The 21955-nt window shown below is 38.5% G+C and overlaps 1 protein-coding gene across 1 annotated transcript in view; it reads right to left on the bottom strand.

Annotated features, from left to right (window-relative positions):
• The window catches only part of LOC135229029 (synapse-associated protein 1-like), a 46241-nt gene extending 26548 nt beyond the window's left edge, over positions 1-19693 (bottom strand). Inside the window, 5 exon segments of the mRNA XM_064278768.1 lie at positions 5139-5206; positions 7163-7172; positions 8006-8072; positions 8857-8973; positions 19550-19693. Coding sequence (XP_064134838.1) covers positions 5139-5206; positions 7163-7172; positions 8006-8072; positions 8857-8973; positions 19550-19693 — 406 coding nt within the window.
• Between the last annotated feature and the right edge of the window lie 2262 nt (positions 19694-21955).

A 21955-nucleotide genomic window follows, 5' to 3' on the forward strand; every position in this document is an offset into this window, starting at 1 on the left:
CAAGGAGGACAGGTTTCAGCTGAGCTTCCAGACTAAGACTAGGAAGAGGACTCGGCAGTCCACTTCTGAAAAGCATTAGCCAGTGAAGACCTTATGAATAGCAGCAGAGCATTGTCTGATATAGTGCTGGAATATGAGCCCCCCAGGTTAGAAGACACTCAAAACATCATGCGGGAAGAGTTACCTCCTCAAAGTAGAGTCGACCTAATGACGTGGATGGAGTAAAGCTTTCAGAACCTTCATTTGCGGATGTGGCATGACTCAAAATGAGAAGAAACAGCTGCAAACATCCATTAAAAATCGGAACCTGGAATGCACGAAGTATGAATCTAGGAAAATTGGAAATCGTCAAAAATGAAATGGAACGCATAAACATCCATATCCCAGGCATTAGTGAGCTGAAATGGGCCGGTATTAGCCATTTTGAATCAGACAATCATATAGTTTACTATGCTGGGAATGACAACTAGAAGAGGAATGGTGTTGCATTCGTCGTCAAAAAGAACATTTCAAGATCTATCCTGAAGTGCGACGCTGTCAGTGATAGGATAATATCCATACGCCTACAAGGAAGACCAGTTAATACGATTATTATCCAAATTTACGTACCAACCACTAGAGCCAAAGATGAAGAAATAAAAGATTTCTATCAGCTGCTGCAGTCTGGAATTGATTGAACATGCCATCAAGATGCATTGATAATTATTGGTGATTGGAATGTGAAAGTTGGAAACAAAGAAGCAGGATGAGTAGTTGGAAAATATGGCTGTGGTGACAGAAACAATGCCAGAGATTGAATGGTAGAATTTTGCAAGACCGACAACTTTTTAATTTCTTTCACCAATATAAACGGCGACTATAAACTGAACCTCACCAGATGGAACACATAGAAATCAAACTGACTACATCTGTGGAAAGGGACCATGGAATAGCTCAGTATCATCAGTCAGAACAAGGCCAGGGGCCGACTGTGGAACAAACCACCAATAGCTCACATGCAAATTCAAGCTGAAACTGAAGAAAATCAGAGCAAGTCTATGAGAGCCAAAATACGACCTTGAATACATCCCAGCTGAATTTAGAGACCATCTGAAGAATAGATTTGACACATTGAACACTAGTGACCGAAGACCAGACGAGTTATGGAATGACTTCCAAGGACATCATCCATGAAGAAAGCAAGAGGTCATTGAAAAGACAGGAAAGAATGAAAAGACCAAGATGGGTGTCATAGGAGACTGTGAAACTTGCTCTCGAACATCGAGCAGCTAAAGCAAAAGGAAGAATTGATGAAGTAAAAGAACTGAACAGAAGATTTCAAAGGGCAGCTTGAGAAGACAAAACAAAGTATTATAATGACACGTGCGAAGAGCTGGAAATGGAAAACCAAAAGGGAAGAACATGCTCTGTGTTTTTCAAGCTGAAAGAACTGAAGAAAAAGTTCAAGCCTCTGGTTTCAATAGTGAAGGATTCTATGGGGAAAATATTAAACAACACAGAAAGCATCAAAAGAAGATGGAAGGAATACACAGAGTCATTATACCAAAAAGAATTAATCGGTGTCAACCATTTCAAGAGGTGGCATATGATTAGGAACTGATTGTAGTGAAGGAAGAAGTCCAAGCTGCTCTGAAGGCATTGGTGAAAAACAAGGCTCCAGGAATTGATGGAATATCGATTGAGATGTTTCAACAAACAGATGCAGCGCTGGAGGTGCTCACTCGTCTATGCCAAGAAATATGGAAGACAGCTTCCTGGCCAACTGACTGGAATAGATCCATATTTATGCCTATTCCCAAGACAGGTGATCCAACCGAATGTGGAAATTATAGAACAATATCATTAACATCACACACAAGCAAAATTTTGCTGAAGATAATTCAAAAATGGCTGCAGCAGTATATTGACAGGGAACTGCTAGAAATTCAGCGCAGTTTCAGAAGTGGATGTGGAACCAGGGGTATTATTGCTGATGTGAGATGGATCCTGGCTGAAAGCAGAGAATACCAGAAGGATGTTTACCTGTGTTTTATTGACTATGTGAAGGCATTCAACCGTGTGGATCATAACAAATTATGGATAACATTGAGAAAATGGGAATTCCAGAACACTTAACTGTGCTCATGAGGAATCTTTACATAGATCAACAGGCAGTTGTACGGACAGAACAAGTGGATACTAATTGGTTTAAAGTCAGGAAAGGTGTCAGAGTTGTATTCTTTTACCACACCTAATCAATCTGTATGCTGAGCAACTAATAGGAGAAGCTAGACTATATGAAGAAGAACAGGGCATCAGCATTGGAAGAAGGCTCATTAACAACTTGCGTTACGCAGATGACACAATCTTGCTTGCTGAAAGTGAAGAGGACTTGAAACACTTACTAATGAAGATCAAAGACCATACCTTCAGTGTGGACTGGACCTCAACATAAAGAAAACAAAAATCCTCACAACTGGACCAATGAGCAACATTATGATAATGGAGAACAGACTGAAGTTGTCAAGGATTTCATTTTACTTGGATCCACAATCAACAGCCATGGAAGCAGCAGTCAAGAAATCAAAAGACCCATTGCTTTGGGTAAATCTGCTGCAAAGGACCTCTTTAAAGTGTTGAAAAGCAAAGATGTCACCTTGAAGACTAAGGTGCGCTTGACCCAAGCCATGGTATTTTCAACAGCATCATATGCATGTGAAAGCTGGGCAATGAATAAGGAAGACCAAAGAAGAACTGACACCTTTGAATTGTGGTATTGGCAAAGAATATTGAATATACCATGGACTGCCAAAAGTACGAACAAATCTGTCTTGGAAAAAATACAACCAGGATGCTCCTTAGAAGCAAGGATGGTGAGACTGCATCTTACATACTTTGGACATGCTGTCAAGAGGGATCAGTCCCTGGAGAAGGACATCATGCTTGGCAGAGTACAGGGTCAGTTGAAAAGAGGAAGACCCTCAATAAGGTGGATTAACACAGTGGCTTCAACAATATGCTCAGGCATGACAATGATTATGAGTATGGTTCAGGACTGGGCAGTGTTTTGTTCTGTTGTGCATAGGGTCGCTATGAGTCGGAACCGACTCAACAGCACCTAACAACAACAACAAGATTAAAAAAGATTAAAAACAGAGCATAACAAATTTCGGTGATGAGGTAGGAAATTGGAATCCTTTACCAGCCCTTTGCAAACTCTGGTCGCGTAGTGGTTAAGTGCTACAGCTGCTAACCAAGAGGTCAGCAGTTCAAATCTACCAGGTGCTCCTTGGCAAATGTACGGAGTAGCTCTACTCTGTCCTAAAGGGTCGCTATGAGTCGGAATCGACTCCACAGCAGGGCTTGGTTTGGTGTCTGGTACCAGCCTTATGTGGCAGTTCTATTCTGTCCCACAGGGTTGCTATAAGTCAGAATTAACTCATAGCAATTTTTTTTTTTAAATCCATTGCTGGTGGGAAAGCAAGATGGAAAGCACTGTGGAAAACAGTGTGGTGGTTCCTCAAAAAAACTAAAAGTAGAACAACCATATGATCTAGTAATTTTACTACATATATACCCAAAAGATGTGAAAGCAGAGACTCAAACAGAGATTTGTATTCCAATGTTAATTGCAACATCATTTGTAATAGCCAAAGGTGGAAACAACCTAAATGCCCATCAACAGATGAATGGATAAACAAAATACAGTACATACACACATACTTAAAAAAAAAAAAGCCAAATAAATTCCCGTCAAGTCAATTCCAGCTCATAGAGACCCTACAGAACAGAGTAGAACTACACCACAGGGTTTCCAAGGAGCACCTGGTAGATCTGAACTGCTGACCTCTTGGTTAGCAGCTGAGCTCTTAATCACTACACTACCAGGGTTTCCACACGCACACATACAAGGGAATATTACTTAATTAGTAGGAGAAATGAAGTCTTGACACATCTATCATGTAGATGGAGCTTTAAGACACTAAACTGAGTGAAATAAGTCAGTCACAAAAGGCAGATATTACATGACCTCACTTATATAAAGTCAAGAAAAGGCAAATATATAGATGCTAAAGTTTGTTACTAGTTATTTGTGATGGGAGAAAGGGGAAAGGGGCTTTTACGATGATGAAGAAATCACATTGATTAAAAGTAAGGTTAAATAACCCATTATTGGATTTCCTGCCATTAAGAAGTAGATGTATAAAAGGTTGAATTGACAACAGTCTTGTGATAGATACACTTACATCAACAATGACAATAAAATAGTTGCTGAGGCTGTTTATGTAAAACCAAAAACCTCACGGGATTTGGTTCCTTGATTTGGAGGTTGAGGGTCATGGTTAATTGGACTAGTAACATGTTTAGTACTTATGTTCTATTTCCTAATTCATTGCATAGAGCCTCGGATCTTAAAAGCTTGCAAGCAGCCAACGAACACACAACACTTAGTCTCTATTTGCAAGAAGCAACACAAGTAAACTAAAGTTCAGAAATAGGAGGAGGGTATGGAATGTGTGGCTAGTTGCCTACAAGAACAGCTGCCTCCTTTGCCATGAGACCAAAGAACTGGATGGTGCCCCAGCTACCATAACTGAACATTTTGATCAAATAGTCTATGGAGGAATTCTGATTAAAAGGGCGCAAAAGCAGAACAGGATTTCAAATCCTCTTAGACTCCAGGCTTTCTGGAACTATGGAGGCTGGAAGAGCCTCTGAAACTACTGCCCTGAGACAATCTTTAAACCAAAAATATTTCCCAAAGTCTTCTTAAAACCAAACAATGGTTTAGCATAACTAGAAAAGAATATCTACATTGAGCACTGTGTTTTTTAAAGAACTATCTATATGGGATTAAACTGACTATAGCACTTCAGAAGGTTAGATAGAAAACTTAGCAGACTGTGAGTTTATGTTAATGGAGGCGGAAAAACTAAGAAACAGAGGGTTATGCAACTTGAAGTATGTAATCAATGTCATTGAATTGTAAATGTAGAAATTATTACATCCATTGTTGTATGTCTTTGCTGTATACATTCTCAACAACAAAATTAATAAAATAAAAAAATAGTGAAAGTTTCTAATACCTCAAAATATTAAAAAACATTATTAAAAAAATCTTTCTTAAGGATAAAGTCATAACAACAGAGATAAGAAACTTATATTTGATAAGGCCAGAATTTGCTCTTGAATTGTTTCTTCATTGTTACTGTTAAGCCATGGGGCACTGCTGCTTCTTTAAGGTTTTTAAATGATAAAGTGGTAAAGAGAAAAGGGGAAAAGAGGTTACAACTGTTACACTCCAATCCTTGAAAAATAAAAGGAAATTCCTACAGAGCCATTTAAGAAAGCAATGCACAATGAGTTACAAATAATGATCATGTACCCAATATAACACCCATACTTAATTTATGAGTCTTACACATATATGCTTTGGTAAAAAATTACTTGAATTACACAGTGGAGAAATCAGACAATACTTTGGCCACATGATGATCAAAATTAACATAATGAATGAGTAACAGATGAACATCATGGACCTCTAGATATTATATTACATCAGTTTTAAATTTCCCAAAGTGGCCAACTATATTTAATGATATAAAAGAATATTCCCAATTCTAAAGAAATATGCACTGAAGTGGTCCAGAGATAAAACAAAAACACACATAGAGACCCAGTACATAAGACAGACCACAAATGATAAACTAAATGGGATAAAACTAATGTAAGTAAGGGGTATATGGTATTCTCTGTACTATTTTTATTCTTGCAACTTTTTCTATAAATTGAAATTATTTCTAAATAGAAAGTATTTTTAAAAAGCTACTGTACTCGATACATGACCAAAAGTGATGAGGAGGGTGTAAGGTAGGTAATTAGGAATTGGAAAAAGGATTTTCAGAAGGGAAATGAAAAAAAAAAAAAAAAACAAAATGGGGTCAGTTAACAATAGGGTTGAATTCCAATCCTCAATGAGCTGTCAGAAGCTAAATACTGGGGATATGAAGATAACTAACACCCAGTCTTTGTTATCTGGAGCTCACAAGAAAAAGAGAGGAGTGTAATCCAGTGGGGTAAGTGAAGTGTCAGACTAGAAATGGCAACAACCTAGAAAGACGAAATTGTTCTTTTTAATATGAGCAGTAACCACCTGCTTATCCAAATCTGTGGACATTCTACTTCTTTTATCTCTGAGAAAATGTCTTTATCTGGAAAATGGAGCTTAGAGTAATTATTTCACAGAGTTTCTGTGATAAGTGAACTCATGCATGTAACACACTTGGTACAGTACCTTACTCCTGGGCGTTGCCATTATTGGATCTCTCTGCATTTGTCCCACTGTCCTTGGAAGTTCCCTTCTCCTTGCTTCCAGGGCTTTTTTCCCTCCAAGTGTCCTCTTATTTGGGCAAATGGGCGCAGGTTTTAAAGCCATATTTCAGTTTCCTTACTCACCAGCTGAGTGACTTTCAGCAAATCACTTAACCTTGATGACTGCATCATCTCCCTTTTATGAAATGAGCTATTATAGGAAAAATGCCCGCCACTCAGCAGGCACAGGGTAACTGCCCGCTCCCTTCCTTCTACCCCTCAACTACACACTGTGGATCTCTCACATCTTCATGTTTGACAAACTTTTCATAGCGGATCTCCCCTGCTTTAGCAGATTTAACATGATTTGGCTAATCATCAGTACCAATGGGCTGAATTCTCCATCACACTTCAGACTAAACCACATTCATTTAATTTCCATCAGTGCTGAATAAGAGAATTTCAGCAGTGATGGAAATGATCTATATGGAAGCCACTAGCCATATGTTTCTATTGAGAACTGGAAACGTGGCTAGTGCAATGCAGTGCTATCTCAGCAACTGATTCAGTTATCTTTTTTGTAACAGCAGTTGCACAGTTCAATAGAAAGTCTATAAGGAATAAAAAGTCTATGCTTCCATTCAAATACAATGATCTGTATTTATGAATTTTTCCTGAAGAAGACTTTCTAAGAATCTGTAATTACAGGACTTGGTCTTTGTTAATTAGGACTGGAGATAAGGATTGAAAATTATAGAATTTAAAATTTTGTTCATTCATTTATAAATTTATTAATTCATTTAAACTAAGTTGGCTAGTGGTTACTGCACCCGAACACTGCTGATCTAGATATTCCACAGGTATTTTAAACACCCTGCTTTCTCCTCCCTGCCTTTGTACATGTTCTATTTGTGTGGATATCTAATAAACACTTCAAAATTGAAATTGCCTCCAAACCTTTCACCAACCCCAACAGTTCTAATCTCAAAGGCACCAGCAACAAGCCACCAAACTAGGATCAATTTTACTACCTCTAATGAATCAGTCAGTCATGCTAACCTGTATATTTTTTTGTGCAAAAGAGCTGCTTCATACTTTTGAGTTTACTCAGGCACATATTATTTGTTTTGAATTGGTAGCACAGCTAAACCTGATTGTATTATCTTGTACTACTTTTGCCAGATTAAAAGACACCAGGCTACTTTTGCATTTGAGTACCAATGAACAGATATTTTGAGGCTTTATAACTGCAAATATTTAAACAGGAACATTTGTCAGTAAACAGATGTATCAGCTAAGTTTCCTGACACTTCATGGCTTTTCAGGGCCCCATCGTTGCTGGCACTGGTCAGTCTCCTGGGAAGCTCTCCTAAAGAGGATGGGGAGGGAGCCAACATTTGCTAGTATGTAAATATCCATGGTGAGAAACATGTTCCATGTGAGAAATGAAACTTACTCTTGCTCCTTCACAGCCAGCTCCCCAGAGGGGCTGGCACTGGCTGGCCTGAACCATCACTCCAGCTACAGGGATTGATTTACTCCCTTACTTTAAACTTCAAAGGTTTATGGGTTTACCTCTCTGACTAGTCTTGGTGCTATCCAAATGATGGGGCCATTACTTGTGCACTTTTGTACTCTCAGAGCCCAAGCTTAGTGTCTACCCTGTAACAAGTGCACAATAAAATGAGTCACATAACATTAACATGTACCATACCTGATGTTTTTATATGTTGCTCCTGAACAAACTTTGTCTGCTCCTTCTGGTAATCTCCTAAAATTGTCTACTAAAAACACATTAAGAATCAAGTTACCATGAAAAATTTACTTTTAGATAAAAAAAATTAACAAGATTTTAGAAGTCTGTTCAAAACAATTTACTCATTTTCCTTGAATAAAAATGCTAAAAAAGTGATATCTCTCCATTTCTTAGAGGGGATCTCCAATGTTTTGAATTTTAAGCATATAAGCAACCCTTTTTATGAAAAATTATTTTTGCATATGGAAAAATAAAGATATAATTTACTAGTATTCCATAAATAATAGAAGGCTGAATCTCATCCCAACATATAGAAACAAGGATATCTAAATAACAATATATTTATAATTTAACTGATGACCTCTTTAGTTCAAATAACAACATGATGAAATTTCCTAGACCTGTACCCACCACTGCAAAAAAAACAAACTTGTGTCTTACAGTTTTAAAAGTTTCTTTTCCTAATTGGTTAGGACTTAAAAACTTAACCTAATAATGTAAAGGCATAAACATATTACAGAATAGTTATATTTTAAATTTAAACACACAATATGAAAAGCTTAATGTAATTCAAAAGCATCACTGTATTTTAGAACATGTTAAGATGAAAGTCAAAGATTTTTAAATCAGATAATTTATATAATAACTACTTGAACAAAAAGAAATAAACCAAGATTCTCAAAAGTTATTATCTTTTATCAGAATATATTATATCTCTTTGGACTAGTAAAGTTCATAAGAAAAAAATGCTTTATATTAGCTATTAATGAATTTCATAAACTTCTACTTCCAAAGATATTTAAATGTACCTTATCAATGATGTCACCTATTTTCCCTTCTTCTGCTGATTTCTTTATCCTTTGTACTGTTTCAGTAGCTGATTCAGTTATTTTTTTCATAGCAGCAGTTGCAAAGTTAAATAGTCTCTAGAGAAAGAAAGTCTACATTTCCATTCAAATATAACGCCTTTGGTTTGTGATTTTTCCCTTAAGACCTAAGAATCTATAGCTATAGTCTTTGGTCTTTTTTAATTAGGACTTGAGATAAGGAATGAAAATTGCTGACAGTATTCTACTTTCTTGGTCGTGGCCACCATTAAATTAAAAAACCAAACCCATTGCCCTTGAGACAATTTCACCTTACAGCAACCCTGTAAGACAGAGTACAACTGCCCTATAGGGTTTCCAAGGCTGTAATCTTTACAGAAGCAGACTCAAATCTTCCTCCCACAGAGCTGTGGGTGGGTTCAAACTGCCAACCTCTTGGTTAGCAGCTGAGCACTTAACTGCTGCTTCACCAAGGCTCCTTGGCTATCCATACTGAGTCTTTCATTAATCTCTTTCAAAGGCTGTTAGCATAACCTCCGGGAGGTTTTTTTTTTAAAACTTTTCTTGCCCTTTTTAAATCTTTAATTCTAATTTATCTCAGTAAGTAATCTCCATTCCTACTTAACGAATAAGAACAAGGCAACTTTCTCTTTTTTTCTAGTTTCTTCTTTCCTCTTAGTTAAAAAAAAAAAAAAAAAACTCCTTACTTCCCGAATTAACACATCCCATGAAAATTTTTAATAGAAATCTTGGCGAGCCCTAATTTAAACATGTATATTTTATTTTTATTGTCCTTTAAGGGAAAGTTTATAGTTCAAGTTAATTTCTTATTCAAAAACTTATACACACATTGTTATGTGCCCCTAGTTGTTCCCCCTATGACAGCACACTTCCTCCTTTCCACCTGGATTTCCCATGTCCATTTACAAGCTCTCATCCACTTTTGCCTTCTCATTTTGCTTCCAGACAGGAATTGCCCATTTAGTTTCATATATTTACTTGAGCTAAGAAGCATGCTCTTCATGAGTGTCATTTTATGTCTCAAAGTCCAGTCTAATTTTTGTCTGAAGGGTTGGGTTCAGGAATGGTTTTAGTTTCTGGGCTAACAGACAGTCTGGGGTCCATATTTTCTGGGATCCCCCTCGTCTCAGTCAGACCATTAAGTTTGGTCTTTTTACCAGAACTTGTATAAATACTTCTTAGCTGATAATAATGAGTAAATATGTAGAAGATTAGAAGTGGAATACTATACAATTTTTTACCTTCATAGAGCGGAACTATAATACAAAATTAACTTCCTTGAAAACTTGAGATGACATACATACAAAGACTCCAAGAGCCTTGGCGGTGCAATTGTTAACACTTTGCTGCCAGTGGTAAGGTTGGAAGTCTGAACTCACAAAACTGCTCCCCAAGAGAAAAGATCTGGCAACCTGCACCAGTAAACATTAGAGCGTTGAAAACTGGGCAGTTCTACCCTATCACACAGGATTTGGAATTGACTTCATGGTACACATCACCACCACCAAGGCTCTACTGCATTCTAATATAAAAGTCTGTTGGTTGAATAGAAGTCTGGAAGCCTAAACTGTGGTCAGTAGAACTCAATTTGGATATTTTACTTTACGTCAAAGCTAATATACACTTTCCAACATACCCACTAACTTTTGGAGCTCTCTTAGTTTGCAGGTGAGTCAACTGGAACTTAAAAGGTATTTTCACCTTAGGAAAAAAAAGGAGGATGGTCTAATTAACTGCAATACTAACAACATTCTTCAAGAGAGAAAGAAGAGAAGGTTTTTCCTCCACTCCTGGGCATTGACTGATCTTCAGAACAGTTTTAGAACAGCTGAATTTCTTCTTTAATCACTCTCACTGATTTAAACTGTGAATGGCTCAGATATTTAACACTCTCAGAGGTACAGGTTTTTTGTTTGTTTATCTGATGAAAGAGTACCTATAGATAAAATTCTGATTTGATAGAGAATGACAAAGACAAATCAATTCATGTTCAATAAGTAAAGTTACAATCAAGTATGAGACTTTCACATAATGCAGACCTTTTAAGTGACTTCCCCTATAAACGGTTCCGTCCATCTAAAGAGGTGATAGTAGTTTATCAGGAATTTTATTAGGTTGGTTTTAGGGGAGGGACTGAAATAGAGGACTGAGGCCCTACCATAGGTGACATAAAATAAAAAAGATGTCTTCCTTTGAGTTCAAGGGGCATCTTTTACTCATGCCGAAAATTAAAAGACTGACTCAAAAAACTACTAACTTACCTTTTTTTTTTTTCCTGCCAGTAACTGCTAAACTACTTTGCAGCATTGTTAACTTGTGGGGTGTTAATAATAAAGAAACAGAGGCCCAGTTAAATACAGTGGTTAAATCTTTGAGAATTCATTTGTAACAAAGATACTTGTTAATCCACTCGGAGTTAGCCCAGAGTCTATCTAATGCAAAGTATGTAGCTGTGGGTAATTCCCCTGTTTCCTGATATATGAAGTACCATTTATCACTTTAATCCTCTGGACTGCACTGAAGAGTTGTGCAAATAAAAAGAGGAGTGTTGTGTTATTGTTGATTGTCATGAAAAGGAAAATCACAAGGTTAGAACATAGGCATAGGCCCTATAAGCCTGTTGATAGAGATAGCCAGTGTACACTTGGACATGCCTTATTGTGGGATGTTTTCCTTCTGTATCATTTTTGTCTTGAGAACTTGGTCTTAATCCAGAGAGAGCATTCTGAATACACCATGGACTGACAGAGGAAGGTGCAATTCTGCTCCTTAGAAGCCAGAATGGCGAGACTTCATCTTAAGTACTTTGGACATGGTATCAGGAGTGACCAGTCCCTGGAAAAGGACATCATGCTTGGTAAGGTAAAGGGTCAGCAAAGAAGAGGAAGACCCTTAATGAGATGGATTAACACAGTGGCTGCAACAATGGGCTCAAACAGAGCAGCAATTAGGAGGACAGTGCAGGACCAGGCAGTGTTTTGTTCTGCTATACATAGGTTTGATATGTATAATGGCACCTAACAACAATAAGAAAAGGTTCTTTAAAGTCCACAGCACTTTAAAGGTATTAAATTAGATTAGATTATAATTTCCCTTCAAAGAGTTTGATTCTGGTAGGTTTAAAGACAAATAAGCGCTTACATAAATTGAGTATTCCTAAATGTTTCCAAAATTAAGGAAATTAAAAACCAAATACAGCATGTGTCTGTCAGTTTGTTGTACTGCAGTGACTTGCATGTTGCTGTGATACTGGAAGTTTTGCCACCGGTATTTCAAATTCTGACAGGGTTACCCTTGGTGGACAGGTTTCAGTGGAGGGTCTAGACTGACACAGCCAAGGAATAAGGACCTGGTGGTCTACTTCTGACAAAACTGCCCAGTGAAAACCTTACAAATAGTAGCCGAACATTGTCTGATATTGTGCCAGAAGATGAAACCCTCAGGCTGGAAGCCACACAACTGGGGAAGAGCTGCCTCCTCAAAGTAGAGTTGATAGAGTTGACCTTAATGGCATAGATGAAGTCAAGCTTTCATTTTCTGACATGGCATGACTCAAAATGAAAAGAAACAGCTGTAAACATCCATTAATAATCAGAACATGGCATATAGATGTATGGGTCTGAGAAAACTGGAAGCCATCAAAAATGAAATGGAATGTACAATGATCATTACTCTAGGCATTCTTCAGCTGAAATCGACTGGCACTGGCCATTGTGAATCAGACAATCACATGGTCTACTATGTTGGTAATGGTAAACTGAAGAGGAATGGTGTTGCATTCATCATCAAAAAGAACATTTCAAGATCTATCCTGAAGTACAATGCTGTCAGTGACAGGATAAAATCCATACACCTAAAAGAAAGTCCATGTAATACAATATTATTCAAATTTACACACCTACCTCTCAGGCCAAAGGTGAGGAAAATGAACATTTTTACCAACTTCTTCAGTCTAAAGTTATTCAAACATGCAATCAGCATGCATTGCTATTACTGGAGCCTGGAAAGTGAAAGCTTGAAATGAAGAAGGATGAGTAGTCATAATATATGGCTTTGGTGAAAGAAACATCACCAGAGATAGCTGCAAGACCAACGACTTCTTCATTGCAAATACCCTTTTTAAACAACATAAACAGCGACTATACATGTGGACGTCACTGGATGGAAAGGATAGGAATCAAACTGACTATATCTGTGGAGACTATGGAAAAATGCAATATTATCAGTCAGAACAAGGCCAGGGGCAGACTGTGGAACAGGCCATCAACTTCTCATATGTAAGTTCAAGTTGAAGCTGGAGAAAATTTTAAAAAGTCCAAAAGAGCTTCAAAAATTAGAAAACAGAAACAAAAGCTGAATTCATGTACTTAGATAAATCCTTGGCAAAAGGCTAGTTTAACAATCTTGGCTTTAATAAAAACAGTTACGTGTTTTGAGTTACCTTTGTTAAGTAAAATATAAGCATGCATTTTATTCTAGTCGGGATCTTTCCTAACTTATACAAGTATACTGATAGAAAAGACCTCCATTCCTTCTACTACATACTTAACATTACGAAAAATGTATATTTGTGCTTAATCAAATCAAATCATAATTCTGACAAACTTTATTTCCATAGTAATTAAGTTTTGTGTTATAAGGACTTGAAGATAATATCAAAAATCTTTAGGTAACTTAAAACCCTGGTCTGATAATAAATTAATAGATATTCATTATAACCTGAATCTAGGTGCTTTAGCTCTTTATTTTTTCTACGTCACAGAAAACATATATATATTTGGGTCTGTTAATGAATGTGTTCATTTTGTCACTTTATGACACTGTACTTTAAGAGTTTTATATGAATGTATAGGGTTATAAATGTTTCACAGGGAAATGAGGAAGCTTTGATTCTTGGTTACTTTGGTTGTGGTTATCTTAATGCAAAAAATAAAGGGAAGAGATGAGCGAAGTTCTGATTCTGGCCAGTCCGAACCCAAATCCAAAGTCAAGAGATTCCTCCTGAAAAAATGTGTGGGGGTGGAATCAAAGCAAGGCTTAGTTGAGTTTGGAGAAGATCCTGAGGTAGGGCAGAGATAAGATTTAAAACCTATGGCACAGCCAGTCTCGTCCTTCCACAAGAAGTTATGCTAGAAAAACAGATTCTGAAGGAAGCTAAGTTGATTTTCAAGGCAAAGGTTATAGAGGTGATAGTAGAGAAAATCTCTCCAGCAGGGTAGAAAACTGAAAACAGTTAAGAAATGAGATGATGCAAGAATAGCTTTAAACACAGAAGAAAACATTCTTTCATAGTTACCAGGGTGAGGAAGGAGAGGAACGGGTATTCACTAACTAGATTGGAGACAAGAATTATTTTTGCTGAAGGGAAAGGACCACAATACAGGGCAAGTCAGCGCAACTGGACTAAACCAAAAGCTAAGAAGTTTCTTGAACACAACCAAACACTTGGAGGGACAGTGTAGCAGGGGACAGGGTATGCAGATCAGGCTTCAGGGGATGTCTAGGTCAATTGGCACAACAAAGGTTATTAAGAAAATGTTCTGTTTCCCACTTTCATGAGTGGTATCTGGGGTCTTAAAAGCTTGAGAGTGGCCATCTAAGATGCATCATTTGGTCCCAACCCACCTGGAGCAAAAGAGAATGAAGAACATCAAAGGCACAAGGAAGAAGTCCATATAAACCAGAGACTCCGTCACCCTGAGACCAGAAAAGCTAGATGGTGCCCAGCTACCACCAATGACTGCCCCAACAGAGAACACAACAGAGTCCCTGATGGATCAAGGGAAAAGTGGGTGCAGAATTCAATTTCTAGTAAATAGACCAGACTTAATTGTCTAACTGAGGCTGGAGGGACCCCAGAATATATGGCTCCCAGACTTTCTGTTAGCCCAGAACTAAAACCATTCCTGATGCCAACTCTTCAAAGATTAGACTGGAAGATAAGACATAAAACGATACTTGTGAAGAGTGTGCTTCTTAGTTCAAGTAGATACACAAAACTAAATGGGTAGCTCCTGTCCAGAGGTGAGATGAGAAGGCAGAAAGGGAGAGGAGCTGGTTGAACAGACATAGGAGATCTGGGGTGGAAAGGAGGAGTGTGCTGTCACATTATAGGGATAACAACTAGGGTCACATAACAATGTGTGTATAAATTTTTACATGAGAAACTAATTTTAGCTGTAGGCTTTCGCTTAAAGCACACACACAAAAAAAGAAATGAGATAATGAAGCAGAAATGGATGGCGTTAGAATGGAGGTTGTAATGCAGTGCTATTTGAAATTGGGTGGGACAACAAAAACTTCTTTTGCTTCCTGAATGGTAAAAGGGCCTAAGAAAACCCCTTCTTTACTCTAAAAAATACCAAACCTGTTGCCACTGAGTCAATTCTGACTTATAGTGACCCTATAGGACAGAGCAGAGTTGACTCATGGGGTTTCCAAGGAGTGGCTGGTAGATTCAGATTGATGACCTTTTGCTTAGCAGCCATAGCTCTTAACCACTGTGTCACCAGGGCTCCTCTATTTACTCCAGTTGGGCGAATTTAAAAGGTCAAAAGAAAATCCTTCCCCCTTTTAAAAGAGCTAATGTTGTTTATAATCTATTTACTTTCTAGCACACTTTAAACATTTTTAATTTTTACTTTGATTTAATAGGTAGGAAGTATTGCTCACAGTAGCCCATGATCCAGTACAGTCAAGTGTTGAAACCCCTGAAAAATTTGATGCTTTGGCCTCTTAAATCCTAAATAATATATTTTGCACCTAAAACTCACTTTGAGATTTCTCAGAAGGTCACTGGAAGATCACAAAGGATGTGTTTTTTCGCCTTGTAAGAAGAAAGGTGCTAGAAACAAGTTTAATGTGTTACTATTGATAAGTTGAATTGGAAAAGCTGTCAGATCAGAAGAGGTGCTTGGCCTTCCCCAGGCTCAATCTGTATGGGTGAAATGTTATTAATATAAATGTTTTACAAAATGTTACTATATAATCAGAACATATACTGTATGACATATAAATCGAGGAAAATTGGAAGTTGTCAAAAATGAAATGAAACACTTTAAGAAAGATATTCCAGGTATTAGTGAGCTGAAATGGAGTGGTACTAGCCATTCTGAATTGGGCAATCATATGTTCTACTATGCCAGAAATGAGAAATTGTAGAGTAACAGTGTCACATTCATTGTCAAAAGAACACTGCAATATCTATCCAGAACTACAGTGATAGGATAATATCCGTGTGCCCTCAGGGAAGACCAGTTAATATGACTATTTATTCAAATTTACATACCAAATACTAATGCCAAAGATGAAGAAATTAAAGATTGTTACCAGCTTTTGCGGTCTGAAATTGATCAAAAATGTAATCAGGATGCATTGATAATTACTGGTGATTGGAATGTGAAAGTTAGAAACAAAGAAGAAGGATCACTGGTTGCAAACTATGGCCTTGGTGAAAGATGATGCTGGAGATCGCATGATAGAATTTTGCAAGACCATGGCTTCATCGCTGCAAATGCCTTTTTTCAACAACATCAACAGCAGCTCTACACATGGATCTCACCAGATGGAATACCCAGGGATCAAATTACTACATTTGTGGGAAAAGATGATGGAGAAGCTCAATACCATCAGTCAGAACAAGGCCAGGGGCTGACTATAGAACAGGCTATGAATTGCTTATATCCAAGTTCAAGGTGAAAATGAAAAAAATTTTAAAAAGTTGACCAGAGCCAAAATGTAACCTTGGGTATATCCCACCTGAATTTAGAGACCATCTCCAGAAGAGTATTTGATGCACTGAACTCAAATGTCCAATGATCAGACAAATTGTGGGATGACATCAGGACATCACAGGTGAAGAAAGCAAGATATCCTTAAAAAGACAGGAAAGAAAGAAAAAATCAAAATGGGTATCAGAAGAGACTCTGAAACTTGTTCTTGAACACAGAGTGGCTAAAACAAACGAAAGATACGAAGTAAAGAGCTGAAAAAAAAAACGTCAAAGGGCAGCTTGAGAAGACAAAGTAAAGTCTTATAATGAAATGTGCAAAGATCTGGAGTTGAATGACAGGAAAGGAGAACATGCTCAGCATTTCTCAAGCTGAAGGAAAAATTTAAATTTCAAGTTGTGATACTGAAGAATTCTATGGGCAAAATACCAAACAACGCAGGAAGCAGCAAAAGAAGACAGAAGGAATACGCAGGGTCACTATACCAAGAAGAAGTGGTTGATGTTAAATGATTTCAGGAGGTAGCATAGGATTAAGAACCGATGGTACTGAAGGAAGAAGTCCAGGCTATATTGAAGGCAGTGGCAGGAATTATGGAATACCTATTAAGATGTTTCAAAAACGGGATACAATACTGGAAGTGCTCACTCATGTATGTCAAGAAATTTGGAAGACAGCTACCTGGCCATCCAACTGGAATAGATCTGTATTTGTTCCATTCCAAAGAAATGTGAGCCAACAAAATACAGAAATTATCAAATATCATTAACATCACAGCCAAGTAAAATTTTGTGAATTAAAAAATGGTTTTAATAGAGTATCAACAGGGAACTGCTAGAAAGTCCAGCCAGATTCAGAAGAGGACATGGATCCAGGGATATCATTGCTGATGTCAGATGGATCTTGGCTGAAAGCAGAGAATATCAGAAAGATGTATACCTTGTTTTACTGACTATGCAGAGGTATCCGACTGTGGGATCACAGCAAATTATGGATAATATATCAAAGGATGGAAATTCCAGAACACTTAATTGTGCTCATGAGGAAACTGCACATAGATCAAGAGACAGCCGTTCAAACAGAACAAGGTGATACTGTGTTGTTTAAAGTTAGGAAATGTGTGCATCAGGGTTGTATCCTTTCAGCATACCTATACAATCTGTATGCTGAACAAATAATCCCAGAAGATGGACTATATGAAGAAGAACAGGGCATCAGGATTGAAGGATGACTCATTAACAACCTGCGTTATACAGATGACACAACCTTGCTTACTGAAAGTGAAGAGGACTTGAAGCACTCACTAATGAAGATCAAAGACCACAGTCTTCAGTATGGATTGCACTTCAACATAAAGAAAACAAAATCCTCACAACTGGACCAATTAGCAACATCATGATAAACAGAGAAAAGATTGAAGTTGTCAAGGATTTCATTTTACTTGGATCCACAATCAACACCCATGGAAGCAGCAGTCGAGAAATCAAAAGACACGTTTCATTGGGCGAATCTGCTGAAAGGTCTTTTAAAGTGTTAAAAAGCAAAGATATCAGGGTGAGGACTAAAGTATGCCTAATCTACGCATGGTGTTTTCAGTCACCCCATATGGATGTGAAAGCTGGGCATGAATAAGGAAGTTTGAAGAATAATTGATGCCTTTGAATTATGGTGTTGTCGAAAAATACAGAATATACCGTGGAATGCTGTAAGAAGGAACAAATCTTAGAAAAAGTACAACCAGAAAGCTCCTTAGAAATAAGGATGGTAAAACTATATCTCATATATTTTGGACATGTTGTCAGGAGGTATCAGTTCCTAGAGAAGGATGTCATACTTGGTAAAGTGGAAGTTCAGCAAAAAAGGGGAAGATCCTTAGCCAGGTAGATTGGCACCGCAGCTGCAATAACGGCCTCAAGCACAAGGATCATAAGGATGCCACAGGACCAGGCAGCGTTTCGTTCTGTTTTACATAGGGTCACTATGAGTGGGAACAGGCTGGGTTGCACCTAATAACAACAACAACAAAGAAGCTAATCTACTCAGTGGGAGTCATATTCAGAGATATTTAATTTCAACTTTCAAAACATCGATATTAGGATCAATACGTAAGGGAAGGAAAAAAAACCTGATGATTTCTTTGTCTCTTTGCAAGTTTGTGCATAAGTTAGACCTTCTGTGTCTTTCTAAAATCACATATAGTTCAGAAACAAAAAAGCTCTCATGGTTTGTTTGGACATTTGAGTCCATAAATGATGTGTGTTGTGGGGGAGGGGTGAAGGAGAGAAGGAGAAGGACTTCCATCTAACCTGAAAAAACCTGTTGCTCTCTCAGTCAGTTGCAAGTCATAACGACCCTGAAGTCGTAATGAGCAGAACTGCCCCGTCGGGCTTCCATGTAATCTTTATGAGAGCAGACTGCCATATCTGTCTCATGTGGAGTGACTGGTAGGTTCAAAAACAGATCTTTGACTTAGCAGCCAAGTGCTTAACCACGGTGCCACAAGGGCTCCTTCATCTAACCTTAAAAACAAAAACCTATTTCCAATGAGTCAGTTCCAACTCACAGCAACCCTATATGACAGAGCAGAACTGCCCCATAGGGTTTCCAAGCAGCAGCTGGTGGATTCAATTTGCCACCTTTTGGTTAGCAGCCAAGCTCTTCAACATTGTGTTAGCCTCACCAAATATCAGAAATAAGATGAAGAAAGAGATGATGGCATTTTAAAAGAGAAGCTCCAGAGAAGCTGCCATATCAAAAATATATTCATTAAAAAAATATTCCGAGTTATTTGTTATTAAACACAAACACAAGAGTTGAAAATAAGGCCAAACCCTCATTAAGTTTTACAAATCCACTTTTGATATTCTACTGCTGATAAATGAAAATACATCCCTATAGATATGAAATCAAGTAAACACACATACTCTCCATTTCCTAACTTGGTCCCCACTTTTATCTATCCCAATAACCTCCCTTAGCCTCTCTGTTCCAGTCAAACTCAACTCCTTAGCATCTCCTGAATATTCCAAGTACATTCCTTTCCAATAATCTACACTGGAAATAGTCATTCTATGTTTAGTGATTTTATTACACACCACTTAGTTTTATTTCTCTTGTACATTATTTGCAGGCCTTGGGCTAAGATTATATGTAGTTATGATACGGGATGGTCTGTCTTCCAGAATCATAATTACCCCAGCATGTGTTCATTCTTCAGGCTTCCTACTACTCTTTACCCTGCCTTACCTAGGCTGTAAGCTCAGAAGTAGAAAAGGCTTTGAAACTGGCCAGATGTAGTTAAAATTCTACTTCTATCACTTAGTGTTTAACTTTGGACAAGTAACTCTAGACGTGTACCCGTACTTAATGAAATACTTAACAGATGGAATGACACATATCATTTATAAAAATCTAATTTAACTGGCATATAGCACCTGGAAAAAAAACAGCCTTTTTCTCACCTTCTTAGCTTAAGAAAAAAGGTCTTACGGTACCTACAAAAGGAAAGTATTAATGATGGAGACATTCATAACTGTTAGTTTACCTGGGATACCAGATTCTCTCTAAGGCCAAAAGGCTGTTTGCAACAACTCAAATTGACCAGAATACTTCTTCTTGGGGAGAAGAAAAAGGAGTTGGCCAGCTGAACAAGAAATATTCCTCATCAAACCTGCTGTGGGCCACACAGATTATAGCACAGCCCCTGAGGTTTACAAGCTTTGCCAAGACTGACGTGTCACCAGAAACTTCAGGCACAGGACTTGAACCCACATGAAATTTCGGACTTTAAGATCCCCATAAAACCCCCCTCCCATTCAGGCCAGGACGGAAAGACTGACAGACACATCGTCTCCCCCTTTCCTCTACTCCCCACCCCTCTGGCTGGTCGGGCCTGTATCCGAGGAACATCAATAAAGAGGGATGAGGGCATTTGCCCACAGTCTCCAGCTCTGGGGGTCAGGAGAGACTTACTACCGAGGACTTTGGCCTGCTGGAGAGGGAGCACCTGGTTCTCGGCTTGCTGTAGCTCCTACTCCTCTGACTCTACCACAGGTCCTGCGCATGGTTCAGGCAGAGCGTGACCATGGGGCTGCCCGTTTTCCTCACACCACTTGCTGTCCTGCTGCTGGGACCCCGGAACATCCCTCCAGCTGGGCCGCCGATGCCGGAACCACTACCACCCTCGCCTTGATTCGGGTCCTAGTACAGCCTTCAGGTTCGGCCAGGTCCCAAGTTGTTTCAGCCAGCAACCAGGGGAGATGCCCAGAAGTCGGAGAGCAGCTCTCTGCCTGTCTCTGAGCCTCTATGGCAACTCGCATGACATGTGTCGCTTCTGTCCCCACTGACTGTTCACCTTGATAACTTCATTGTCTGTGCAGAAAGTGGACAGAGGGCTTTTTCCGGCAGCCAAGTCCCACCTTTTGAGGTGCTGGAAATCTAAACTAGGACTGTGGTAGGCATGATCTTTGCCACAACCCTACCAGGTGTCTTATTTTATGATTACCTCTAAGCAGCTTGGCTGGAGATTTAGCCTTGCCTTTTCAGGTCTTACTGGGCAGGGCCTCCAAGGAAATGAATATTTTTGTCTCATTCTTAACCTAAATAAAAACTGGCCCAAAGACTCAATTACCACCTTAGAGTGAATACAGAGAATGGAGCAATGTGTTAAATGATAACCTCGGTCTTCCCTGAATTCTCATTTTCTCACAAGTTGACATGTGTATCCCTACCTCCTGTTTCACAACACTACTCTCTCAACCTTGGTGGCGAAAACTTACTTTTGTTTTGAAACTTAATTTTGCCATCATCTAATAGCTTTAGAGCTTCATTCCGTATCATCTGGAATTATTTCCACTTTGAAACTTTCAGCATTACACTGATGACAATTTGCTAATTCTGTGACCCCAATACTCCCAGCATGTTTTCTCCTTTTTCAAAATTGGTGACTGAGAGCTTGACATAACTAACACCATGATGAACCTTTAAGTTTTTCTCTTTAGTCTGCCTGCCTCCTCCTTCACATACCTCTGTTAATTACTTTGTTTTCACTTAATGTTAATGGCTTTGTTCTTTGTTTTAATCTGATGCAAATAACTATTTTGTTCGCTCAGGCTAAGACAGGAAACAGAGGGCCCCCCAAATCTACAAAGTAACAGGAAATGGGCCAGGGCACAGAAACAAAGCCATTCCCCAGAACAATGGCACTGGGTATCAGAAAATAGCCCCCAAACTTCTTTAAAGTTGTCTTACAGAAGCAGCTGGATACAACCAATCCCAGGGACAGGCACAGAACATCTACCTGTGACCACCGTGTGACCTTCCTCCACGGG

This window comes from Loxodonta africana, chromosome Y (assembly GCF_030014295.1).
Source record: "Loxodonta africana isolate mLoxAfr1 chromosome Y, mLoxAfr1.hap2, whole genome shotgun sequence".
NCBI classification, from domain to species: domain Eukaryota; kingdom Metazoa; phylum Chordata; class Mammalia; order Proboscidea; family Elephantidae; genus Loxodonta; species Loxodonta africana.